Source organism: Hypomesus transpacificus, chromosome 2 (assembly GCF_021917145.1).
Source record: "Hypomesus transpacificus isolate Combined female chromosome 2, fHypTra1, whole genome shotgun sequence".
Classification (NCBI taxonomy): Eukaryota; Metazoa; Chordata; class Actinopteri; order Osmeriformes; family Osmeridae; genus Hypomesus; species Hypomesus transpacificus.
In genome coordinates this window covers 6,368,084-6,394,909 of record NC_061061.1, presented here as the reverse complement: position 1 = coordinate 6,394,909, position 26,826 = coordinate 6,368,084, and the positions used below count along the sequence as shown (strand labels likewise).

General features: G+C 41.5%; 1 protein-coding gene across 1 annotated transcript in view; it reads right to left on the bottom strand.

The window, feature by feature from the left end:
* LOC124474065 (CUB and sushi domain-containing protein 3-like) overlaps positions 1-26,826 on the bottom strand; it is a 319,489-nt gene that overhangs the window by 266,565 nt on the left and 26,098 nt on the right. Inside the window, exons 3-8 of the mRNA XM_047029923.1 lie at positions 24,352-24,559; positions 8,203-8,315; positions 5,114-5,191; positions 4,133-4,220; positions 2,732-2,856; positions 2,266-2,387 (exon numbers count right to left, since the gene is read on the bottom strand). Coding sequence (XP_046885879.1) covers positions 2,266-2,387; positions 2,732-2,856; positions 4,133-4,220; positions 5,114-5,191; positions 8,203-8,305 — 516 coding nt within the window. The 5' untranslated portion in view covers positions 8,306-8,315; positions 24,352-24,559. The remainder of the gene's footprint in view (positions 1-2,265; positions 2,388-2,731; positions 2,857-4,132; positions 4,221-5,113; positions 5,192-8,202; positions 8,316-24,351; positions 24,560-26,826) is intronic.

Below are 26,826 nucleotides of genomic sequence, written 5' to 3'. Positions count from 1 at the left end.
GCCTTGGCTATTAAATGGGCGCTGGAATATTTGAGGTACTACCTTTTAGGAAGGAGTTTCCGCCTAGTCACGGACCACGCCCCCCTAAAGTGGATGGCGGGACAGAAGGACTCCAACAGTGGGGTTACGAGATGGTTTCTGGCGTTACAGCCGTTTAAGTTTGAGTTCGTCCATAAGCCAGGGAAGTTGCATGGGAATGCGGACGCGCTGTCTCGCCGTGACCGTTAGAGCACGGCTGGCACAAGACCCTCTGGGTCTGTCTTGGTGGGGGGGTTATGTAAGAGGACGTAGGCCTGCTACGCCCTCTATGGGGGGTGAGGCGGAGTAAAGGTGTCGCCACGGTGACCAGGTGGAGAGGATTACACTAACGACTGTGTTTGTACCCTGAAGGTCCTGATTGAGGCTACAAAAGAGGATCGAGGAGAGGGGAAGAGGAGACGGACGAGGGAATGATGTCTCTCTAAATAATTGGTGTAGTTGAATGAAAAACGCACTGTAAAAAAATACAGCATATTCTTTCTTTCGAGCCTCGTCTCTGTTGTTTGTTTTCTTGTGGAGCCGTCACAGTGGAGCCGTAAAGATAGAGGTATCATACGAGCGCTCACAATCTTTACTTGATTCATAATTAAAAACTGTGCAAATGTATCCAACAGAGTAATTTTATGATCTAAATTATGCAAATGTCTACCTTACATTTCTATATGTTGGTAAAATGGAACCGTAGTGAGAAGTAACACTTTCTAAAACAAAAGGACCTACATTATTGTGTAAGTACTTTAAATGCATAGCAGGGCAAACTCCACAGTAAGAGCACAGCCAAACAATTCCTTCACTTTTCAAGATTTTTTTTTACAAATTGGTAATAACACAAATGGACATGCACTTCAGAGCACAAGTCAAATATTGAAAAATATTGAAAAACAATCAGTGAAAAATTATATTTCAAAGCAACTATTGACCAAAAATAATGAATTGCCTGTCCGGTTATCCTTTTGCAAATCTTTACTGACAAGTCAGCCTTCCATGCCTACGTAGCTATGCTGAATTTCAAACTGTGCTATGCAGTACTGAAGCATTTGAATTAGGAAGTGAATGAAGATGATAATTAAAATCATAGCTTTAATAAGAGGTGTACCAACAGCACAGTATGGTAAAATGAGGTGTTTAATAAACTCCTCCAAAAACGTTTGGAAACTTTATTTCGGTCGATTTTTTATCCCCTTCATTAATACCAATTGGTATTGTATTTTACATCGTTGGAAAGCCTGATTAGTCACCTTTACAATGACGTACAACTTGTAAGGAACGTGCATTCCTGGAATGAGCAACACAGCTAACCGTGTGGGTAGCGGCCCCAAAAAATTGCCAAAATCCCCTGCATTATTCTTCTGTTGGTATTCACTCTCGTTTTGAGTTCAAACACTGCTGTGGGATGGCATCCCATTCCTCAACCAGGATTTGTGGCAAGTCAGCCAACATGTTTGCGTTGTTCACTTTGGCATGTACGGAACGCCAAAGCTGATCCCTTTGAGCTGAAGCTCAAAATGAGAGTGAATACCAACAGAAGAATATTGCAGGGGATTTTGGCAAAAACATTTGGGCCTCTACCCACACGGTTAGCTGTGTTGCTCATTCCACGCATTCACGCTCCTTACAAGTTGTACCTCATTGTAAAGGTGACTAATCAGGCTTTCCAACTATATAAAATACAATACCAATTCTTATTACAGAAGGGGAGGAATAATCTACCGAAATAATGTTTCCAAACTTTTTTTGAGGAGTTTATAACCCGTACTGTGCAAACTGAAGATTAATGTCTATTTAGAAAGATTTCTAACTAGCTTTCAACTTTAAGTGCTACTCATCGGCAGCGCACCTGTCGATGAGTAGGCCAAGATCCACTGGCAGCGTCTAAATTGCAGAGAATTTAACTTTTTGCTCCTCGCTAGCAGCACCATGTGGTGCTGAGAATAAAATGTACTTGCATATAGCGTGCTAGCTGTGTTATGCTAGCTAGTTTAGTTTTGACAAACAACATACTGACGTTGCTCGTCCACAAATGCTCTATTTAACACATTGAACAGGGTTCGCTTCTCTTGCCAGGCGACCTGTTTGCACTGCCAGGTTTCAAATGACTTCCATTGAAAATGAATGGGAGGCAACATTTTGGTCTACTGCCCCCCCTGAAAAAATCCAAGGGGAAACACTGACTTTAATTGCTTATCATACCATATAAAGCATTCACAAGTGAGGAGTCAAGCTTACCTTATTGGGGTCGCTGGCAGTGATGATCCACACACACTGGGAATTACTCTCGTACTGAATAGGGAAGTTAGGAGACGTAAAGGTACCAGACGGTCCTTGCAAGTTCGATCCACATGTTTTAACTGAGGAGAATACATAAGAGTGAAATAAACAGCTTCATTGAAAACAGGCAGCACAGCTTTGAGGATAAATGAAAACATGAAGTGTTCTTTGGTACTGTAATTAGGTTAGGCTAATGCAAACTAGAGCAACCCAGGAAACAAAGCTCTGCTTTTGTGTAACACTGAAGCCACTGTATCATCCATTATTAACACAGAGTCAAGATGAGCACTGCTGCTATCTGCATAAGTCCCCAGGCCAAGCCTTAATCAAATTCTTCATCAGACCCAGCCAGCTGTGTCTAGCGGTAGAAGTCTGGGTTGAAATACGCTGGGTTCGTATGTATCCCACTAGTTTCAGTTCTCACCTTTGCAGACAGGCCTGTGATCGCTCCAGGCAGCGAACACCTCAGCTACACGTTGGCAGGTGATGCTCTTGGATCCCTGGAGCACGTGGTCTTCATCACATGTAAACTGAGCAGTCGCTCCAATGCTGACATTTTTTTAAATGAAGAAACATTGAATTAATACAAAGCATGCCCATAGGTACTGCATAAAATAGTTTCATATAAACAAGCTTTTCTAAGATAATTTAACTGGATTACTATGTTATCACTTTGTATGGGGTTTAATATATATTTGTCCAACCAACCAAAACTATTGGTTTATATATGTTTAAGGAAGAGGGGTAAACTGAACAATGTATTAACATTAACCAAATTATGCCAATACCAATGGAATTAGTTATTTGACTTCAGAAATCAGAGCAAGAATGGTGAAAGTGAGTTAAAGTAACTAGATATTTAATAACATTGCAAATAAAGGAAATCAATTACAAGGCAAATATGTTACAAAATGGTTTTAAATCGGACCTACTCTCCCATTATCATTGTAAATCAGAGAGAGAAAGCAAGAGGTGAGGAAGGAGAAGGAGTAGGAGAAGCCAGAGCTGAGGATAAACCCTCAGGAGATCAATAATCCAAAGAACAATGCTTAACAGTTCCCTTTATATCCAACTATTATCTATAGAACCACCAATCAGACCACATATTCACCCTTACTTATCAACATATTACTAGCAATGCAACAAACAGTAAGTTACACAATTAGGTATGAGACCCATCAAGTACAGATTCTGTCCAGCAACTCCAGATTTGAGCATATGAGAGGTTCAGGGCAGGGTGACACCCAGCCTTACATCTTTAAGAGCACTGTCGCAGGACAGTACTTTTTTGTTCCATAAACTCCTGATCATTCCATCAGTATCAGTTGAAAGGGGAATACATCAGTGACTGTACAGCACAGCTATTGTAAATGTATGAGAGACTTGTCAGTAATATCCCAGGGGTGGACCATATAAAGACTTTTATCTGGAAACATTGGCAGATCTTTCTCTGTTATGTGCACCACTAAATCCATTTGAGGTCATCTCAGCTGGGACTGAATCTCACATTGCATCCAGAGGAGTACAACCCACATACACACACATAAAACATGTCAAGTTCCAGGTGAGCTAAAATGAATTCAGTGGTACATAGGGGAACATAGCATTTGTTTGAACTGACCCATTTAGCCAGTAAAAAAAAAGCTTTAATCTTAAATACATAAAAAATACATACAGAATTATACATTGAGTGGACATTGTTTGTGCCGTCTGTGTCAATGTTTGAACATGCACATGTGCTTACAAAATATGCATTTGTCCGTATGTACCTATTATTCCAACAACAGAGTCATCTCCCGTGAAACCAACCATCAATAACACTCACCTGAAGTCTGAACCGGTGCGTTTTCCATTTTCAGGCTCTCCTGGGTCAGGGCAGTAGTTAGACACCTGCTTGATCCCTCCCTCATTCACTGCAGAAACAAATGCAAGCATGAACATGAGGTACTTATAAGCACTCTTTTCCCTCAACCCTAAATCCCACCATATGAAAATACAGGCAATATATTGCGACCCATGGGAAAATAAGAAGATTAAGTAACATTTAAGCACACTGCATGAGCCTCATTAATCATGCACTGGTGCTCTGTAGACATACTACAGAGCAAAAGATTGCTCTTGCTGATAAGACTCGTTAGTTTTGAGTCAGACTGGTTTGGGTTGCAAAACAAACACGTTTGCATCATTTATTTATTCAGTTAATATGAATGCCCAATGTATTGGGTAGTTGAGTTTATTGTAGGCTGTTGCACTATTCATGCATTTAAGCAGCAGAGTCTATGGCTTGGAATGACTATGATAGAGATTAGAAAAGATTGCAAGATTAGAACCTGGTATAAAGATCATTGTTGAGGAACACCCCATTTGATTCCTAGATATGTTATATATGTATATATATATATATATATATATATATATATATATATATATAGAGTGTTTACTGTAGAATACATCAGCTTGTACATAAACAGGAACTTCTGAATGAGTGGTCAGTCGGCCATGACTATTTTGGACCACCTGCAGGTCATCTGGACAGTTTGGGCCCTGCAGCTCGACAGATCAAAATAAAGATTATGCTGCTATGTTCAGTGTAGCTCTGGCAAAAGCAAGCACATTTTTTCAGGGCACTGTGCCCAGGTCTGGAGGGCAATGGGCTGTCAGAAAAACAGAATACTGCACTTCTGCAAAATCTAGTACTGTATTACTGTTTACCAAATGATGCAGTAAAAACCGAGAGCCAACCCAAAACCCAAACAAACAAAAAGTCCAAACCATAAAACATTTGCATAACACAAATAAGACTTACTCAAAGAGAGTTTGTTAGTGTTGTCCTTCCCTGGTAATAATTTTACCCCTCTGGATTTGAGCTCTCCAGAGCTTTTCACTAGTTGAGAGCAATAAAAACATTACATTAGATAAAAGAAGTTACAGTATTAAATGAGAGAAGATACAGTGTGTGCTTCTTGTTGAATAATGCTTTGTCCTACAGATAATAAAAAAATGCATTTGGGATGCATCTTTCCTTTAAAAATTGTCCATTACCCTTGTTATATCATAGCAACTGCATTGATAAATTGCTAAAAACTGAATTAGTTTTTCTACTCTGTACTGTATAAACACTGTTCATGAGTTTTGCTAAAGCCTTACTAATGGACAACTTACAACTTTCAACTTTATTTATCCTTCAAAAGGAAATTAGTGTGCAGCAGGGGTCAGAAACACATACACAAACACAGAACAGCCCCAAATACCAACAACATTACACAACACAGAACACACAATACAGACACACCTTCCCCCAAACCCCATGACAGGGTCCAATTGGGACAGTAATGGCCATTGGCAGGAAATAAATAATTAATTACATTTAAAAAAACATCATGATGTCGGCCAAGTGAATTTAGGTTCCTAATAGCCACAGGAATGAAAGAATCTCTGGCACGACCAGTTCTTAACCTAGGTAGCCTAAAACGACAACCAGAAGGGAGCAAATCAAACTCTCCGAAAAGTGGGTGGTCATGGGAGTTTAAAATGTGTTTAGCCTTACCCATAACTCGTTTATCGTACAGTGCCCTCCAAAAGTATTGGAACAGTGAGGCCAATTCCTTTATTTTTGCTGTAGACTGAAAACATTTGGGCTTGACATCAAACGATGAATGTGAAACCAGAGATCAACGTTTCAGCTTTTATTTCCAGGTATTTACATCAGGATCTGATGCACAAATTAGAAAATATCACCTTTTTGTTCGAACCCACCCATTTGTCACGTGAGCAAAAGTATTGGAACATGTGACTGACAGGTGTGTTTTGTTGCCCAGGTGTGTCCTATTACATACATTATTCAATCAATAAATACCACTGAATGTCTACACTCAGGTTCAGATTGGGTAAGATAGGTTTTGTCTATGCAGACTGTATTCAGAGGTGAAAACAACATGAAAACCAGAGCGCTGTCTTTGGGTGAAAAACAAGCAATTGTGAGTCTTAGAGAAGATGGAAAATCAATCAGAGCCATTGCAGAAACATTGGCCATAGCCAGTACAACCATTTGGAATGTCCTGAAGAAGAAGAAAACTACTGGTGTACTAAGTAACAGACGTCGAACAGGTAGACCAAGGAAAACATCAGCAGTTGATGACAGAAACATTGTAAGAGCTGTAAAGAAAGACCCTAAAACAACTGTTAGTGAGATCAGCAACAACCTCCAGATGGCAGGAGTGAAGGTATCACTATCTACTGTTCGCAGAAGACTTCATGAACAAAAGTACAAGGGCTACACCAGAAGATGCAAACCACTCATTAGCAAGAAGAATAGGAAGGCCAGGCTGGAATTTGCCAAAAAGTACAGAGATGAACCTCAAAAATTCTGGGACAAAGTTTTATGGACTGATGAGACAAAGATTAACTTTTACCAAAGTGATGGAAAGGCTAAAGTTTGGAGAAAGAAAGGAACTGCTCATGATCCCAAACACACAAGCTCATCTGTGAAACACGGTGGAGGTAATGTCATGGCTTGGGCTTGCATGGCTTCTTCTGGGACGGGCTCATTAATCTTCATTGAGGATGTAACACATGATGGCAGCAGCAAAATGAACTCGGAAGTCTACAGAAACATTTTGTCTGCCAATTTAAGGAAAGATGCAACCAAACTGATTGGCAGAGCCTTCATCATGCAGCAAGATAACGACCCAAAACACACTGCCAAAACAACAAAGGAGTTCATCAGGGGCAAGAAATGGAAGGTATTAGACTGGCCAAGTCAATCTCCAGACTTAAACCCTATAGAGCATGCATTTTACCTGCTTAAGAGGAGACTGAAGGGAGGAACCCCACAAAACAAACAACAACTGAAAGAGGCTGCAGTGAAAGCCTGGGAAAGCATCAAAAAGGAAGAATGCAAAAGTTTGGTGACGTCAATGGGTCACAGACTTGCTGCAGTTATTGAAAGCAAAGGATTTGCAACTAAATATTAAGTCTTATTCACTTAAATATGTTTTAAGTATATCTGTTCCAATACTTTTGATCACATGACAAATGGGTGGATTCAAACAAAATGTGATATTTTCTTAGTTGTGCATCAGATCCTGATGTAAATACCTGGAAATAAAAGCTGAAACGTTGATCTCTGGTCTCACGTTCATTATTTGATGTCAAGCCCAAATGTTTTCAGTCTACAGCAAAAATAAAGGAATTCGCCTCACTGTTCCAATACTTTTGGAGGGCACTGTATATATCTTGCAACTGGGCTAACTGTACCCCAACCACCTTAGATGCTACATTAACCAGCTTTGTAAGCTTACGCTTGCTGATCATTGGAAGACCACTGTACCACACCACAATGCCAAATGTCAAGACAGATTCAATAAAACACTGGTAAAACAAAGTCATCAAAGTCGTGCACACCCTGAATGATTTCATCTTCCTCAAAAAGACAAGTCTCTGTTGAGACTTTTTACAGACAGCCTCAGTATTGCTCTTAAAAGATAGTTTGTTGTCAACGATGGTTCCTAAATATTTATATTCATTCATACTCTTTATATGGAGAGTGTGAGGGTGAAATATGATTGATTTTCAATTGTTCTGATGCTGTGGTTTCTGTGCACGAGAGGCATAGGAGTAGCCTAACTCACAAATATTTGATCAACAACCGCAGCTTTTATGTCAAGAGCTGAAACAATAATAAGGGCACAGCCTCGTCTGAATAAGTGTATCCATCCCATCCCCTCGCTTCTAACTCAACAGAATAAATCAAAGTGTTTGCTATTCAGTTGACAAAGATCAAAAACATACACCTCATGGCTAATCAAAGTTATCACTGTTTCTTTTTTAAATTTTATCCATGGATTCTATACTGAGCATAAATCTAATTTGGCAAATAAAATGATTATGGCTTACCTTGATATTGAGCTCGGAATCCTTTTTGTCTATGGTTATTCTCAGACACAAAATGAAGTCTCAGCCAATTTTTGTTGCTGATGATGGGTGTTGGAATATTCATTCCAGATAACCTGCAGGTGAAGACAAGGACAAAGAAAATCCCCTTCAGTGATACTACTGCACCAGTAACCGTTGTTGTCACCTCCTCAGCCACTTCCATCAATATCTACATCGATCCCCCAAAAAATATAAATCTGAACAGCATCATAAAGGGGTGTAGGCTAGTTCTGCTAGGCATAATCGTAAAAACCCAAAACAACCCATATCAGGTTGGATAAGACAATGCCCTGAAAATTAGGCAAAACTTCCCTGTCCCTAACACCCCAAAACCTCCGCTCTTCTGCGAGATCAGATGCTTTACACAGTATGTGGCCATAGCATTGAGTTGTACTCTAATCCCAAGGACTCAGAGCTGCCAGAGGCCTCTAATGTTTCTGTCTAACCAGGGCAGGCTCCCTGCCTCACCATAGTCAACAGAGAACTACAGTTTACAACTACAACTATTGAACTTCCTTTTGGACAGGCCAAGAAAACGTGCATGGTGGAAAACAAAGAAATTAAATATGAGATGTGGATTGACTTTGGGATGCCAGGTAATGGTTTTGACATTTAGGCTACCGAAACATGCACAGGAATTAATAATTCCTCCTAGATTTCCAGTCATTTGGTATTATTGGTTCTGTTGATGTGGTTTTCATTTTTCGTTAATAGGTTAATATCAATTGGTTGCATGTCTGGTACTCCAGAAAATCAAATAGATCAAGTTAGTGCTTATAGTGCGGTAAATGGCATCTGTTCTCTATCAGCCAATTAAAGATTTGTTTCATTGGTGGCCAAGCCACGAAAAGGCGAAGCCACATTAAGTGTTTCTACTTATTGGTGGCCAAGCTGCGAAGCGGCGCAGCCACCTCACGTGTTTCTACCTTTTCTTATTATGTCTAAACTTCTGCCTCTCGGTGTCGATGGCAGCCCCTATAACCGTATCAGGTCCCATAAGTTGTGAAATTTGGCACACTCTTTGGGGCCAGTCCCCCTCCAGTCCCCCTCATCAATTTCACCAAGTTTCATGTCTCCCATTCCAACCCTCTAGCGCCACCAATGGTTCCAAGTTGAAGGTGTGTTTACACACGTTAGTTTTGAACCATATGTATGCATGTTCCAAAATTAGGTACCGTTGGATTCCCTGGATCAAGACGAGTCCAACGCACTGCGTATGACGTCATACCCAGTTATATACAGTCGTATGCAAAAGTTTGAGCACCCCTGAATCTCCATTACTTTCATCTATAAATTGTTGGGCGTTTGGATGAGGAACGTCTTTGTCATATATATACACATACGTCATGGACAGTGATATTTTAGCAGTGAAATAAGAGAAAATATGCCATACGCATCAAAAGAGAATTAGACACTTGCATAAATTTGGGCACCCCAACAGAAAAATCACATTAATATTTAATAGAGCCTCCTTTTGCAAAAATAACAGCTTCTAGACACTTCTTATATCCTCTGATGAGTGTCTGGATTCTGGATTGAGGTAATTTGGACCATTCTTCCTTACAATACATCTCAAGTTCAGCAAGGTTTGATGGGTGCCTAGCGTGGACAGCCCGTTTCAAGTCACCCCATAGATTTTCTAATTATATTCAAGTCTGGGGACTGGGATGGCCATTCCAGAACATTGTAGTTGTTCCTCTGCATAAATGCCTTAGTGGATTTGGAGCAATGTTTCGGGTCGTTGTCCTGCTGGAACAACCAACTCCGCCGTAACTTCAGCTTTGTTACAGATTCTTGAACATTATTGTCCATAATTTGCTGGTACTGAGTTGAATCCATGCGACCTTCAACTTTAACTAGATTCCCAGTTCCTGCACTAGCCACACAGCCCCAGAGCATGACGGACCCCCCACCAAATTTTACTGTGGGCAGCAAGTGTTTTTCTAGGAATGCTGTGTTCTTTTGCCTCCATGCGTAACGCCTCTTGTTGTGACCGAATAACTATCTTTGTCTCATGAGTCCACAGCACTTTGTTCCAAAATGAGCCTGGCTTGTTCAAATGTAGTTTAGCAAACCTCAAGCGAGCCTGTTTGTGGCGCGTGTGCAGAAAAGACTTCTTCCGCATCACACTCCCATACAGCTGTTCTCTGTGCAATGTGCGCTGAATGGTCGAGCAATGCACAGTGACACCATCTGCAGCAAGATGACCTTGCAGGTCTTTGGAGGTGGTCTGAGGGTTGTCCTTGACCATTCTGACCATTCTTCGCCTTTGCCTCTTTGTTATTTTTCCTGGCCTGCCACTTCTGGCATTAACAAGAACTGTGCCTGTTGCCTTCCATTTCGAAATGACATTCCTCACAGTGGAAACTGATAGCTGAAACCTCCGGGATAACTTTTTGTAGCCTTCCCCTAAACCATACTGCTGAACAATCTTTGTTTTTAGATCATTTGACAGCTGTTTTGATGCCCCCATTTTGCCACTGTTCAGAGGAGAATCAAAGAGAAGCACAACTTGCAATTGGCTAACTTAAATACCTTTTCTAATGATTGAATGCACCTTTTTATGTAATTGAAGGCTTAACGAGTTAATCAGACTAACTATGTGTTGCAGTTAATCAGCATTTAGTAGGCAGAGGTATTCAAATCAAATAAATGATAAGGGTGCCCAAACTTTTGCACAGCCTTTTTTTCACATTTGATTTAATTTCACACAACTAAATACTACTACACCAAATATCTTTGTCTGCAAAACACCCCAGCAATCAGTGTTAACTAGAAAAGGAATATTACAATATTATATTGATCTTTTTTGGTGAAGACAGGAAATTATCATGCAGCCTCAGAGGGGTGCCTAAACTTTTGCACACGACTGTAGATTCTCCACCATTTTGAATGTTAAGGAAAAACGTTTTGTCGCTACTCCTCCTACAATTCTTGTCGAATCTTCTTCAAAATTGCCACAGATGATCTTCAGACCAAGCTTCATAAAAGTTCTCCCCTCGAGCTTTGTTTTTCGCAACCGTTTGTTAGTTACAGCCAATCAAATTGATGTGGCTGAATTGATGTGGCCGCAATTTTGAATGAATGAATATAACGTTTTTTCGCTACCTCTCCTATAAGGTTTGTCCAATCTTCACCAAATTTAGCACAGATCATCTTCAGACCAAGCCTCACAAAATACATCACATGGCGTTTAGATTTTCGCAACCGTTTGTTAGTTACAGCCAATCAAATTGAGCAACTGATCTGGAAAAAGGGTAGTGAGGTAATATCTTATTTTTGATGCATTGACTCCAAACTTGGTGTATGGACTCAGGGCCCTCTTATTAAGAGGTCTGAAACAGGTAGTGTCATTTGACCTCTAGGGGGCACTACAATATCCAGGATTAAGTGTTGACCAATAACTGTTGATTCCTTTGTTCAAGTTCAAGTCTTTTTTTGTCAGGTGCACAGAACAACACAAGGTTAGACTGGGCACTGAAATTCTTAAGACAAGACAACGCAAGCACCTGGCATAACATAACATGTAAGTACACGGAACAAATTTACATCTGTGCTGAGCTTAGATAAGTGAACTTCCTAAATATACAGATAGCAATAAATAAACGACTATACTAAACCTAACACTAAAACTTCACAATTACAGATAACAATAAATAGTACGCTATACTAACCCTAATGCACAAAACACCTGTTTTAACCCTATAACCTATTCTAACCTAAGTGGAGCACAGTGCAATAGTGCAAATTTGCAGATCAGTGACTATGGGAGTCAGATGGCTGAGCGGTGAGGGGGTTGGGCTAGTAATCAGAAGGTTGCCGGATCGATTCCCCGCCGCGCCACATGATGTTGTGTCCTTGGGCAAGGCACTTTACCCTACTTGCCTCGGGGGGAATGTCCCTGTACTTACTGTAAGTCGCTCTGGATAAGAGCGTCTGCTAAATGACTAAATGTAAATGTATGTCAATGACCAAACAGGAGCCTGGTGGCGAGGTACAGTAGTGCAATGTTACTGAAAGAGCAACCAGTAGCTGAAAGTGACAGTGTATAAGTGACTGGTGTGCAGTGAAAATGTCCATATCAGTGTCCATTGAGAAGCCTGATGACCCTTGGGTAGAAACTGTTGTCCAGTCTGCGTGTGCGCGACCGGATGCTGCGGTAACGCCTGCCAGAAGGCAACGGGGTAAAGAGACTGAAGGATGGGTGGGAACAGTCTCTTAGAATCCTGCTGGCTTTCCTTAGGCAACGTGTGTGGTAGGTGTCCTGTAGGGCTGGGAGCTTCCTGCCGATGATGAACTCAGCAGAACGGACCACACTTCGTAGGGCCTTGCGGTCCCGGTCTGTGCAGCTCCCATACCACACTGTGATACAACCAGTCAGAATGCTCTCTATAGTGCATCTGTAAAAGTTAGTGAGGATGACTGAGTCCATACCAAACTTCTTCAGTCTCCTCAGGAAGAAGAGGCGCTTACGGGCCGCTTTGACCACCTTGTCCGTGTGAACAGACCAGGTGAGGTCATTGCTGATGTTCACCCCGAGGAATTTGACCTCCTCCACTTCGAATCCATTGATGAATAGGGGTGCATGCTCCTCCTCCTGCCGCCTCCTATAGTCCACAATCATCTCCTTGGTCTTGCTGATGTTAAGAGAGAGGTTGTTGTCCTGACACCATGATGTCAGGGTGTCAACCTCCTCTCTGTAGGCTGACTCGTCACTGTCAGAGATGAGGCCCACGATGGTTGTGTCGTCAGCAAACTTAACGAGGAGGTTGGAGCTGTGCGTTGCGGCACAGTTGTGGGTGAACAAGGAGAACAGGAGAGGGCTGAGCACACAGCCCTGGGGGATGCCTGTGTTGGTGATCAGTACAGATGAGGTGCGGTCACCGATTCTCACCACCTGTGGCCTCCCCGTCAGGAAGTGGAAGATCCACTTGCAGAGAGAGGTGCTTAGTCCCAGGTCCACAAGCTTGGAGAACAGTCTGGAGGGGATGATGGTGTTGAATGCAGAGCTGTAGTCAATGAACAGCATCCTCACATATGTATTCCCCTTGTCCAGGTGGGAGAGAGCAGTGTGCACAGTCAGAGCGATGGCATCGTCTGTAGACCTATTGGACCGGTATGCAAACTGCATAGGGTCCAGTGTGTGGGGCAGCGAGGAGCAGATGAATGATTTGACTAGCCGCTCAAAGAACTTCATGATGACAGAGGTCAGTGCTATTGGGCGATAGTCGTTCAGACATGTGACCTTGGTGTTCTTGGGCACAGGGATGATGGTGGTCCTTTTGAAGCAGGTGGGGAGTACAGACAGGTTAAGGGAGAGGTTGAAGATGTCACTCAAGACCCCTGCCAGCTGGTCAGCGCAGCCCCTAAGGGCCCTACCTGATATGCCGTCTGGGCCAGGTGCCTTGCGAGGGTTGATCTTCTTAAAGCATATCCTCACCTCGGCTACAGTTAGTGTAGGCACACCACTGGCTTGGCCTTCAGGTAGCTCCACTGCAGGGGGGTCACTGTCCCTCTCAAAGCGAGCGTAGAAGGAGTTCAGCTCGCCTGGCAGTAGGACAGAGGACTGGGTCTCATTGTAGCCTCTCCCTTTGTAGTCTGTAATGGCTTTAAGTCCACTCCACATGCGCCTGGGGTCAGAGCCATGGTAGCTGGACTCCACCTTGGTCCTGTAAGCCCTTTTCGCTGCTTTGATGGCCTTCAGAAGGTCGTATCTTGCCTTCCTGTACTCATCAGGGTCCCCAGAATTAAAGGCGACAGTACGGGCTCTCAGCTTGGCCCGGACCGCGGCATCAACCCAGGGCTTCTGATTTGGGAAAGACCGGACAACCTTCTTGGGGACAACGTCATCAATGCAGTGCTGGATGTAGCTGGAGACAGTGTCTGAGTATTCGTTAATGTCCCCATCTGCTGCGTCCCTGAACATCAGCCAGTCAGTGGTGTCAAAGCAGTCCTGGAGGGTCGCCACACACTCGTCACTCCATAGGTGAACTGACCTCTAAACTGGTCTGACCTGTTTAAGCTTTTGTTCATATGCGGGGAGGAGAAAAATGGAGGTGTGATCAGCCTTCCCAAAAGCAGGGCGGGGGAGGGGTTTGTAACTGCCCTTGAATGTTGTATAACAATGGTCAAGGATCTGGTCTCCACGTGTGAAGAAGTCAATGTGCTGATAGTACTTGGGCAGGACTTTCTTCATGTTAGCTCTGTTGAAATCACCAACAACAATGAAGGCTGCCTCTGGGTGCACATTTTCCAGACCATTGATAATCCCATACAGTTCATCCAAAGCAGCGGCCTTGTCTACCTGGGGGGGATGTAGACTGCGCTCATGACGACCGCAGTGAATTCCCGAGGTAGATAGAAGGGTCTGATTTTTACAGTTAGCAGCTCAAGGACCGGAGAGCAGTGAGATGCTAATACCGCTACATCCGTAGCCCAGAGAGAGTTAACCATAACACAGACCCCTCCGCCCCTGCACTTCCCTGAATCAGCTGTTCTGTCCTGGCGGTTTATGGTGAATCCAACGGGGTAACCGCTGCGTCCGAGATCTCCGGAGACAGCCAGGTCTCAACGAACACCAGTACACAGCAGTTCCTGATGTCCCGTTGGAATTTACGAGCGTTAAGTTCATTCATTTTGTTGTCGATGGACTGAACGTTAGCTAGTAAGATGGTTGGAAGAGCAGGTTTGAAGCACCGTTTCCGATTTCGAACAAGGACTCCAGCACGCCGGCCACGTTTCTTCTTTCTCCGTCTTGTGGGTAAACAGAGCGGCAAAACAACAAAGGGCCAGCTGCAGTCCGAGCTCGCACTCCGAAAAGTGGAATTAAAGTTCGTAAAATGATCCTTGCCAAGTGACAACTTAATGGCCAGAAGTGTCTGCCGGTCGTACTGAATAAACGACAATATAACATTGACAAAACAAGTAACGAACACTAAAATGACAAACGGAAAGCTGGGTTTTTGCGGAGCTCTTGTCGACGCGGCCATCTCTTAGGCGCACCGGAAGTCCGATTCTTACCGCCAGTCCGATTCCTACCGGTTGCGTAGGAATAGTGGAACCGGGTTTCGGTACCCAACCCTAGGTAAGAGTCTCAGTCTAAGAATTTTCCATATAATTTTTTAATCTAAGACCATTTTACTTGAATTGCACAATTCTGTTGCAGATCATATTTTTAACGACTTGTGAACGAATACTATTCACGTCTTACTACACTAAACATAGCAGTCACTCAAAATGGAATGAGGTATCTGTTTCCGCTATTAAACCAGAACCCGTCTACGGAAAGCCTGTCCACTCCCTATTAAGGGGAGTCAGGTGGCTGAGCGGTTAGAGCTAAGGGCTAGTAATCTGAAGGTTGCCAGTTTGATTCCCGGTGTTGTGTCCTTGGGCAAGGCACTCCACCCTACTTGCCTCGGGGAGAATGTCCCTGTACTTACTGTAAGTCGCTCTGGATAAGAGCGTCTGCTAAATGACTAAATGTAAATGAACCCAAAGATACAGTCGGGAAATGAAGACTCGTACCTGATGATAGGTCACGTGAAAAAGGATCCGAAGACAATAGGTGTATTCGACTTCATGCAGCACCGCCGGCTGCAGCCGGCTGCCTTGAAGCTAACGGTGCGTTCACACTGCAGCGTGGCGGGCAGAGCGGGGCGTCGGCTTCCAATTTCGGGTAATATAATAAAAGGTTACACATGTCAACGTTTATGTCTGATGCATCTTTTTTTCCAGCCGGAACAAGACCCGTTACATAGAGTGCGGGTGGCATTTAATCTTTAGACAAGTGGGCTCCCCTTCTTTTTTCTGGTTAACAGTCTCACGAGCCCTACTTACCCAGCGTCATGGAGCCGAGCAGCTAAATACTTGTTTAGCATTGTTAGCCACTGTATCCCAGAGTTTGCGCTGTTGCTCAGCAAGTATCGTGCCGTGGTGTAGGAGGACTGATGGACAAGTGCATCATACATTTAATCAATTAAAGTCTTGCATGTACAGTAAGTACATTTACATTTAGTCATTTAGCAGACGCTCTTATCCAGAGCGACTTACAGTAAGTACAGGGACATTCCCCCCGAGGGGGGTAGGGGTGAAGTGCTTTGTCCAAGGACACAATGTCATTTGGCACGGTGGGGAATTGATCCGGCAACCTTCTGATTACTAGCCCGACTCCCTCACCGCTCAGCCATCTGACTCCCCTAAGTAACATCACATTAAATAATGTATCAAATAATGTGTGGCCAGTACCATAACAGGAAACACATGAGGCCCCCCCCCCCCCCCCCGCAGAATAACCCTACCCCCTTTGTATTTTTGTACGCCCTCTGACTTGTTAGCTCCTGCGATTACCACACAGCGGTAGTCAAGTATTTAGCTAGCTCATCTGTACAATTTATCGGGGTCAGGTCTGAATCTAGGAGCAAAACGGAGCACAGCTTGCTTCTCCACGCAGGGCTCTAAACTGAGAACAAATGGTCGATTTTAGCGTTGTAACTGACAATGATCGCTTCCAATAAACTTGTTTTGAATAAGCCATTTACCCCAAAATTAAATATGTTATTGGGTGCATATTTTCAGTTTGCAGATGATAGGCCTGTTTGAAATGCGATTCCATCTGAGATACTTCCAGTGACAACGTTGTTAGAATAAGCATGTTTCAAAGGGGGTTCTTTATTAATAAATGAATGCAATATGAGTAAATGCTTAAACATACAACTAGAAGGGAAAAACTTAAGGGACGTCTAAGTCATATAGGTTAGGACCATTATTACACAGGATTGCCCAATTTCTTCTTTTTGATGAAACTTTTCAACGATCTGAGGCTGCCATATAGCCTATCACCATTCCCTCTTGCAGGGGAAATGAGAAGAGAACCGTTTCATTCTACACTTCACTCTTATTATTTAGAAGTGTAAATGAGCAGCAACAAATGTATGCTTTTAAATTATGCAATCTTCATAATAAGTATGCATTTTTATATCAAATCTACGGAAATATCAGTTGTAAAATGTCTGTAAAAAAATGTACCCATTGGGAAACGACGCAAGCACATCCCACAATTTTCCCAGAAATTGTACTCTCTCTAGTTAGGTTCCTCCGGTAGGAGGGAACCTATTGTTATTGTTGGTATTCTTATTAGGTTCCTCCGGTAGGAGGGAACCTATTGTTATTGTTGGTATTCTTATTATTAGGTTCCTCCGGTAGGAGGGAACCTATTGTTATTGTTGGTATTCTTATTAGGTTCCTCCGGTAGAAGAGAATCTATTGTTATTGTTGGTATTTTTCTTCTTATTAGGTTCCTCCGGTAGGAGGGATCCTATTGTTATTGATGGTATTATTAGGTTCCTCCAGTAGGAGGGAACCTATTGTTATTGTTGGTATTCTTATTATTATTTTTCTTCTCCTTGCGCCCCAATATTTCAAAAAGTCCCTTGTCATAAATGTTCTAATTTGGCACATTTATACTACATCCAAATGGGTACCCCCACACCAAATATGGGCCACATCGGACCATAGGGGGCGCCACAGGCCACGCCCAAAAGTCCAATTTTCAAAGTGATGGCATTTCCACCCCATTGCTCCAATTCTTCTGAAACTTGGTGTGCATGCCTCATTTTTCATGAAGAACAAAAAAGCCTCAACGACCCATAAGGTCCGTCTGATGGATTTTCCTGTACAGTGATAATTTTGGAAAACCTTCAAAATTCCTCTTCTCTTGAACCAAAGGTCTAATTGACTTGAAATTTGGTTCAGATATGTATCATTGACGTATTGAGAAATGTTACTTAAGGCAATTGAATCAAGTACAAAATGGCTGAAAGGGGACCAAATCTAACAATACTCGCCATTGGAGAAACAGCTTTTTTTATTATCCAGTTATTGAACTTTGTGTATTCCATACCTGGGAATTGCTCAATTGGCTGAGATGTTGTGCTGGTAAGCAAAGGGTTGTAGGTTCAAAACAAGTCAGAGGCATAGTTTTTTATTTTTTATTCTGACAAAACGGTTTCTAGTCTTCCGATAAATCCTCCGGTTGTAAAACATAGCAATGCGTGTTTATTTGAGCCCATCACAACACTCCAATCGTCTGTTTAGCGAGACTGTGTAAACTACTGCAAAACAAGCCAGGTTCACCACAGTAGCTAGCTACTGGAGGTCAGATGGCTGTTAGGGAGTCGGGCTATTAATCAGAAGGTTGTTGGTTCGATTCCCGCCTGTGCCAAATGACGTTGTGTCCTTGGGCAAGGCACTTCATCCTACTTGCCTCGGGGAGAATATCCCTGTACTTACTGTAAGTCGCTCTGGATAAGAGCGTCTGCTAAAATGAATAAATGTACTTGTAGTCTACGCATGGTAGAGATAACGCTAATGGTTATCGCTAATGAAGTAAATTGATTGTTCAGGTGGATTCCTTGTCTGTTGCACAAATTCATTTCAGTAACCTAAGCCAGGACACATCCCCACTGATGCTAGGCATGATTTGAAATTCCCTTCAATGACAAGTTATGGCACTCCAAACAACCTTTTATAAAAACTATAAGTAAGTTATTCTTTACAATAGCAACCCAGTCATCCTGTTGTCCCATTTTATAGGAAATTTATAAGCAGTTTCAACTTTGGCTGAATCTAACAACGCTTACCACAGGAGAAACAGCTTACCTTTTAATACAGTAACTGAACATGACAATATTCAACACTGAGAATAGCTCAATGGGCTTGGATGGTGACCTGTAAAGTATAAGGTTGTAGGTTGGAATCCAGCCATAATCTTATGGCCTTTAGTTAAACAGGACGACATCATTCTGAAATACCCTACACAAATTCATGCAATTTCACCTTGAAATTCCTAACCTTTGTCGCAAAGCTGACCAAAGGTAATACTCTGCCCTTTCTATTCATACAATCTCAACAGTTGGTGTGTAGCAGAGAGGATAGAGACTGACTTGTAACCTTATGCTCATGAGTTCAAATCCCCATTAAGCCTATTTTTTGTTGGCCAAACATGAAGTAGTTTTGCTCTCTTGTTGTCCAACTCTCGATCTTCTACAGTGTACATGTTTATAATATTTTGCGGAGGAACCTGCATCGCTGCTTGCAGCTATATTTCTTTATTATAATTCATTTTATTCTTTTTATAAAAAGTTAAAAAGAAGTTATTTTGCATTTTCCATATCAACAATTGAAAATACAATTTATAAAGAATAGGGATAAGAAGATGAAGGTGTCAAAAGAGAAAGGAAGAAGGGTGATGGTAGTGTGTATGGCTGTGTGAAGAAAATTAATTACATTTAGGCATTGGTTCAATGAGATATTGAAAGTCTTGAGAACTTAACAACAAGTGTGGTCAGTGAACCACATCTAAAATAATAGGAAAGTTTGACCTTAATGTGGAAATATTATGCAAATGATTCTCTGCAGACAAGACTTTAAGGATTTTGTTTCTGTCCATTATCAAAACTCTTGAAAGACATGTAATCTAGAACATGCCCATTGTAGACAAAATGATTGTAAAATCACATGCAAGTAGTTGAACAGTACAGTCCAGTTTTGTTTGCTCAATGTTGCACATTGTCAGAGAAAAGAAATGTCAGAAGCTGTTCTGCAATGACTGACATGCTACCTCGCATAATTTTCAACAGTGACAGAGGGAATCAATGAACTCATTTGAAGGGATTTGATCAGGGATTGAAGGCTACCCAAAATGTTTTTGTGAGGTCAGTGAAACATTATTGTTCCATGTTTTGGACATCTTTTTGACTTTCATCTGTTGATACAGTGTGCACATGACAAGAAAATATGAATGACACTACAGGGGGATGTACAATCACATTACAGGAACACTAAGGATGAACTACTACGTCTCAGATACTGGATAGATTCTATCTAACTCAATATGTATCATACAATAGCAGACTGGTAAAGTCCTTGAGAAGAGCATACTGCTCTGCTGTCAATCTTTGTCTCTATAATCTTTTATTATTTGTTTGTGTCACATGGAAGGTACTCACTTTGACAACTATCAAATATATCAACTTATCTGTATTTTTTTTTAGTCTTCCTTTAAATATGGCATTTGATACCATTGATCACGACATCCTAATCAATAGACTGGAAAAGCTTATTGGGTTCACAGATAGTGTATTGAACTGGATGAAATCATATATCACAGGAAGGAAGTTTTATGTTAGTTTAGTACACCATAGGTCTAAGAAACATGAGAACGGCTACGGGGTTGCTCAAGGAAGCTGCTTAGGTCTATTACTTTTTTCTCTTTATATGTTACCACTCGGGGACATAATCAGAGAACATAACATAGATTTCCATAGCTATGTGGATGACACACAACTATATATATCCACTGAACCCAATGATGCACCGGCCATCAATTGCATTACCAACTGCCCGTCGGCAATAAACAAATGGATGAATGATAACTTTCTTAAATTAAATGAAGACAAAACTGAAGTCCTACTATGTGGCCCCAAATCCAAAAGAGAGATGTTTGATTTTCTGTAAAGCACCTTGAGCTGCAATTCTTGTATGAAATGTGCTATATATAAATAAAGTGTTTTTATTATCCACATAAATAATATGAAATGATAGTCAACACCACAAATTGTACAGTGCTGCATTGGGCCCTGTGCTCTGTATCTTCAGACATAGCACATGCTCTGGCAGGTTAATTGATTTTATATTCATACTTCCTATTATAATTACTGCCTGACAGGATTCCATAACCCAGAAATTATCACATTTACAGGCCTAAGCTGCATTTCCCGAAAGCTTTGTAAGCCTAAATTGATCGTCGAATCCATCGTACGACGAATCTTAGTTTTACGGGCCGCTCCCAAAGACATCGTAGCAAAAGTGCCTCTGGAAAATTAAATAGAAAGCGCATAGCTCTTGAAAGCACGTAGACTAGCCTACTCCTTACGAGCATGTTTGGGAAACGCACGTAAGAAATATCGATGGTTTAGTTTTTTGCTCAATCGCTGCTACGATCCATTGTTACCCGGAAACCCAGCCCGGGAAGATTCATTTGACCTGGGTATTTCAAGAGATGAAGTGACATTGAAAGAAGAAGGGTTATATGATACAATTATAATGTTATATTATTATATAAAAGTAGTAGGAAACAAGCCTAGCATTATACACATATTTGGGACACTGCTAATTATTTATTTGGTAGGTTTCCATTTAAAATTCCAAAACACTAATGCTTATAGTATATCTCTGCTGTTCCACAACCAATTTTTTTTAACATTTAGGCTAGGCTATTTTTGAGTGAACTAAAAGTTTCTTAACTTTTCACTTCACCTAACTCACAAAACAAGAAAAAAGAAAAGAAAAATGTGTATCATTAGGTGTGCTTTGCCTTCGGCAGGGCACAACCTTTGTTGTCTCACATATATATTTATTATTGTTTTATTATTGTTGTTATTATTATAACCCTAAGGATCACTCAATATTAGGACTACATAGACAACTATGGGTGTCAAGTTTCGTGTTGCTAGCGATTGAGTTGCTTGTATTTTTATTTACATTCCGTTGCACAGTTTAGGAGGTTACAACATTTTGGTGGCAAAAAATGTCTTCTGTCAAACTCCCCTTACCTGTTCTAAAATCATTGTAAAACACGGCCTCTTGGGGCTTAAGGCCAATTTATACTTCTGCGTTTTTAAGGACACGCACACAGGGAACGCCCTCTCCGTCAAGGAACTCCCTCTCCGTGCCCTCTCCGAGCCCCTCGGAGAACTCTACGTGTACCTCCTGATTTTCCTGACTATCCGTCCATCATTTTATGGATACCCCTTGGCTGTGATTGGTCCGTATTAAGAACCGCTTGCGTCAGGGGCGGGGTTGCCGTGACCAACAAGAGAACAGAATCCTTTGACTGCCATTGTTGTAAGTTTTTACAAATCATATTTCAGCTAAACAGTTCATGTAAATCAGCATCTGAATTAAAATATGACAAGAAATGTGGCAGTGTAGTTGCTGAAAATGTGCTTATTTTATTGATGAAAAGGCTAATTTGTACATTTGCTCCGACTTTTCGATAACCTAGCTAGCATCGCAGTGCAGCACCACCTACTGTTCTGGCGATGAATTGCTTTCAGCACGCAGAGCCGTCGGAGTAATATAAATTCGACCAATCCGTCCGACTTTGTGCGTGCGGCTGTCCGTAACAGAGTCTCAGAAGTATAAATCGGCCTTTAATGCTTAATTCTGTCAACGAAGGGTACTCAGTGCTAGCCTACGTCACTACGTCAGCACACATTAGCAACGACGCATGGATACAACATGGTAGAGACGCTCGAGCACGCAAGTTGGAGCTTGGATTATGAGTTAAAAATACCACCCCCTAAAATTCCCAACCTTTGGACTTTGTTTAGAAACCGATTTCGAGTGGAACTGCCATCTCGGATTTTGATTTAGGTTGTGAAAGTTTTTGTAATTTGAGCGAGTGCGTCGCCATGAGACCGCCAAGTCTTTTAGGCAGTAGCCATGCTAGAAAGCGTTATAGTAGTATTTTCATAATTTTATAGTTCAATTTTACACGAAAAAAACAGAAAGAGGGAAATGTTTTGACGATATGACTATTGTGAAGACAGCCATGTGGTGAGATTTTAATGTAAGTTGCTGTAAAAACCTTAATTTGTTTGCTACATGAGAGCCCCGTCAGCCGATGATTGCGGCAGCTGTTGTCGATCTGCGTCTGAGTATTTTCTTAATTTCGTACCAGGGTCAATTTTACATCAAAAGGGAGGGCAGTATTTTAAAGAAATGGCGATTGCGAAGACAGCCAGTGGGTCAGCATATTTTGTGATTTGTGTAAAACTTGGAATTTGAGTGAGACCTCGTCTTGTTGTGACGTTAGCCTCAGAATCAAACTCGGCTCGCCCACTGGCAGTGTGTAGTACTGTCTTCATTGCCACACGCATGGCTAAACTTTATTATGTCAAAAGAAAAATTATAATTTCCGGCTCTTTCAAACAATCAGTGAAGTGTGGCTAGCAACAGCAGCTAGCTTGCCACTAGCAAACTTCTTTTGAATTAGCCGTGTCCCATTAAATTCATGTCAAACTAATTTACGTTTTGGGGGGCATATTTTCAGTTAGCAGACGGTACTGTCTGAATCGCAATTCCATCTGAAATACTGCCAGTGACCACGTTGTTACAGTAGGTTGTTTCAAAGGGAAATTGTACCTTCTCTAGTTGTAAGATACAAAGATAAAAAGTTACTTTTGCAATTGACTAACCTAGATATAATATTCTATAGCATGAACTAGTGATGGGAAGTTCGGTTCTTTTTACTGATTCGGTTCTTTGAATCTCGTTCAGTAAAATGAACGAATCTTTTTTCGAGTCATTTGTTCATTTCAGGAGGGGGGGGGGGGGGGGGGTTGGGGGCTATACGTCCACTGCAAAGGACGTATAGCCCCTATACGTCCACTGTAGGTTAGTGCATGACATGTGCACCAGCAAATACTATTTCAAAATAAATTCCTGCATTAAAATAATGTATCATGAGTTTGTATGATTTGGTCATGTATTATCACACTAGCATTTAATTATCACGTCAAACACTGCACTAAACTGTAAGTGTAAATGTAGAGTGAAAATAACAAAACCAGTCAGTATGATGACTTGAGCGAATATAATTCATTCACGTCTTACTAAAACAGCGGCCACGCGAAAGGGAATAAGGAAACTGTTTCCTCTACTAAAAAATACAATGCAGGTCACGTGAAAAAAGGATCCAAAGACTCGTAGAAAGACCGAGTCGGGAAAGGAACGAATCGTTCGTTTCCTCTAGCTACAGAGCCTATGCAGGTCACGTGAAAAATGATCCAAAGACTCGTAGAAAGACCGAGTCGGGAAATGAACGAATCACTCGTTGAGAGGACTCGTTACTCCCGAGTCCTTATAAGGATTCGTTCAAAATGAACGAATCGTTCACGAACGACACATCACTAGCATGAACCACAAGGACCTTTCTGTAAACATTGGGCACATGAATGGGATATACGCTGACATTCCAGGGAGGGAGGTTCCATTTGGATCGGCTACACAACAACAAGGTCAGAAACTAAGCATGTAATCCTGACTCACCAGATATTTGGAGGTTTTGATCCCTCTACTTCCAGAGAGCCCGACTTCTCCTCCACCTGGAAGTCTGTGAATACCAGCGAGATGGTATCTCCAGGGTCGGCCAGGATGGTCCACTTACAGTCCCCGCTACTGGAGCTGTCACCTGGGAAATCAGGGCTGGAGATAATGCCGCTGGAGCCCCTGATTGTCCCACCACAAGTGTCCTCCGCTGCCAATCAAATGAAGGTACACACAATTTCACATAAGATCAATGCAATGCTGTACAGCCCAGTTGAGATACATGGCCTACAATCAGTGACAGGTATGTCATATTTAGAAGATAATTGAGTGCCGTCACAATCCTAAGAATCCTATCCTTATAATCCTATAAAAGGTTATTCAACGTTGGTTCATTTTCTCAATCTAGTAACATGAAAGTGGGTTTAAGATGCACAACATCTAAGACCTACAAGATAAGAAGCCAATATAAGTCAAATATTAAATGAACATGGGAGGCTATTATGCCAAAATGCTCATGACCTTTTCACTCTGTACACTCAAAAATAAAAGGGTGCTCAATAGACCAATTATTTGTTTGTAAACATTCGGGATGCGCGCGCAACGTGGTTGCAGAAAACCGGGAAAGGATAGCATTTTAAATGGCAAAAGGACCACATGGATAATACAAATAGTTAGATTTAAAAAGACCAAAAAGGTTGAGGACGACAGCCTTCAGAGAGAAACCGATTACCCATCGATCTCTCGCATCAGAATTTTGATTTGGGTCACGAAAGTCTTGAAATTTGAGTGAGAATGTCGCCCGGTACAGACCGCATAGTCGAGCAACCATGTCTTCACGTCATGTCACAAAGTTCATAATTTTACAGTTTTACAGTCAATTTTACATCTAAAAAGTTGAACAGGGCAGCTTTCAAGAGATATGCGAATTCTGCTTTTAGTCAGCTGGTCAGATTATTTTTCTGATTTGTTTAAACTGGCAATCTGAGTGAGACTGTCCCCGTTCAGACTCGCTCACTGGCAGTGTGCACAATGTTGTATTTAATTCCATTATACACCAGAAACGTCAGGGAGGACTGCCTAATGTAGATACGAGCCTGATGAAGATAGCCAGCTTCTCGGATTTCTTTAACCAAATCTGTTTCATTCGTCATTTGCCGGAGAAAGCGACCTCCGTTAGCCAGGCTAGTTTTGACCGATCACTTGGTCAGTCTATTTAAGGGTATCGGGGTCAAGTGACTTTTGTGCATAGATAAGTGAAACGTAAATGTATTTGTCCAAAGGCCAAGAACCTCAAAAAGTTTATATCAAGCCCTGCAATCCAGTGGCCAGAGATATATGATGACCTGATCGACACTCCAAGTGTAATAGACCAGGGAGAAGTTTGTCTTTTGCAACCGACATGCGCAGTTGAGACTGCTTGACAGTTGTGTGACGTAGGGTGATAATTGGTCTATAGAACAATAAATAGTAGAAGAACCTTTAGAGCAGGGGTGGGCAATACATTTTCCCGAAGGGCCACATGAGAAATTGGGGCTGTTGTGGCAGGCCGAACCAATAGGCTGAACTTAATTCTGCTCAAATCATTCATTTGATTACTTTATTAAAAAAAAGATATATTAACTAAAAGCATCTGCTAAATTAATAAACGTAAATGTATATGGTTTTGAGCTGCTACTGGGAATACATGTTAAAATAAGGCTATGCAAATATGTCAAAAGTGTATTTTTTTTTACATACCTTTAAACCTTCACAAAATATGTATGCTAAAGACCAGCAATTGATTTACTTTATACAAAATCAATAAGTGCTTTTGAAGTTTTTCTTTCTCAGTGAGGCAAATCCAGTCTGTCTTGGGCTTGAAGAAGTGCATTGAAGTCTGGTTATGCAAGGACAGCTGACAGGGGCGCGTGAATGGGGAGTCCGTACGCATGTGTGTGGACCTGACTGGCCTGAATGAGTATGTGTACCGTGAAAAGTATATTCTGCCAACAGTGGAGCAAAGCCTTGGAATGCTTGCTGGAGCAAAGACGTTCAGCAAACTGGACACTAACATGGGGTTCTGGCAGTGTACTAAGTACACCACATTTTTTACACCCTTTGGACGGTTCCATTTTAACCGCCAGTGGCGATTTTAGACCCTTTTTAGAGGTGCTCAAGCACCCCTAAATTTCATCTCAGCACCCCTAAAAATAATTAAATACAAATAAAATAAATAAACACAATATACAAATAAAATATTAAATACAAATAAATAAAAAAATAAATAAATACAAATTATTATTGTTTATTATCATTTGATGCTGGTAGTTCATGAACAAAGGGACAGTTTTTTTCGTTGATTCAATATTTTGCAGAAAAATACATAAATGTATTAATTGTTATCCAGTGAAATTATGGATTATATTAGCAACGGGGTTTAGCACTTTTGCAAGGCACTGTATTCATGGCACATTCTCATTGGGGGCTGAGCACCCC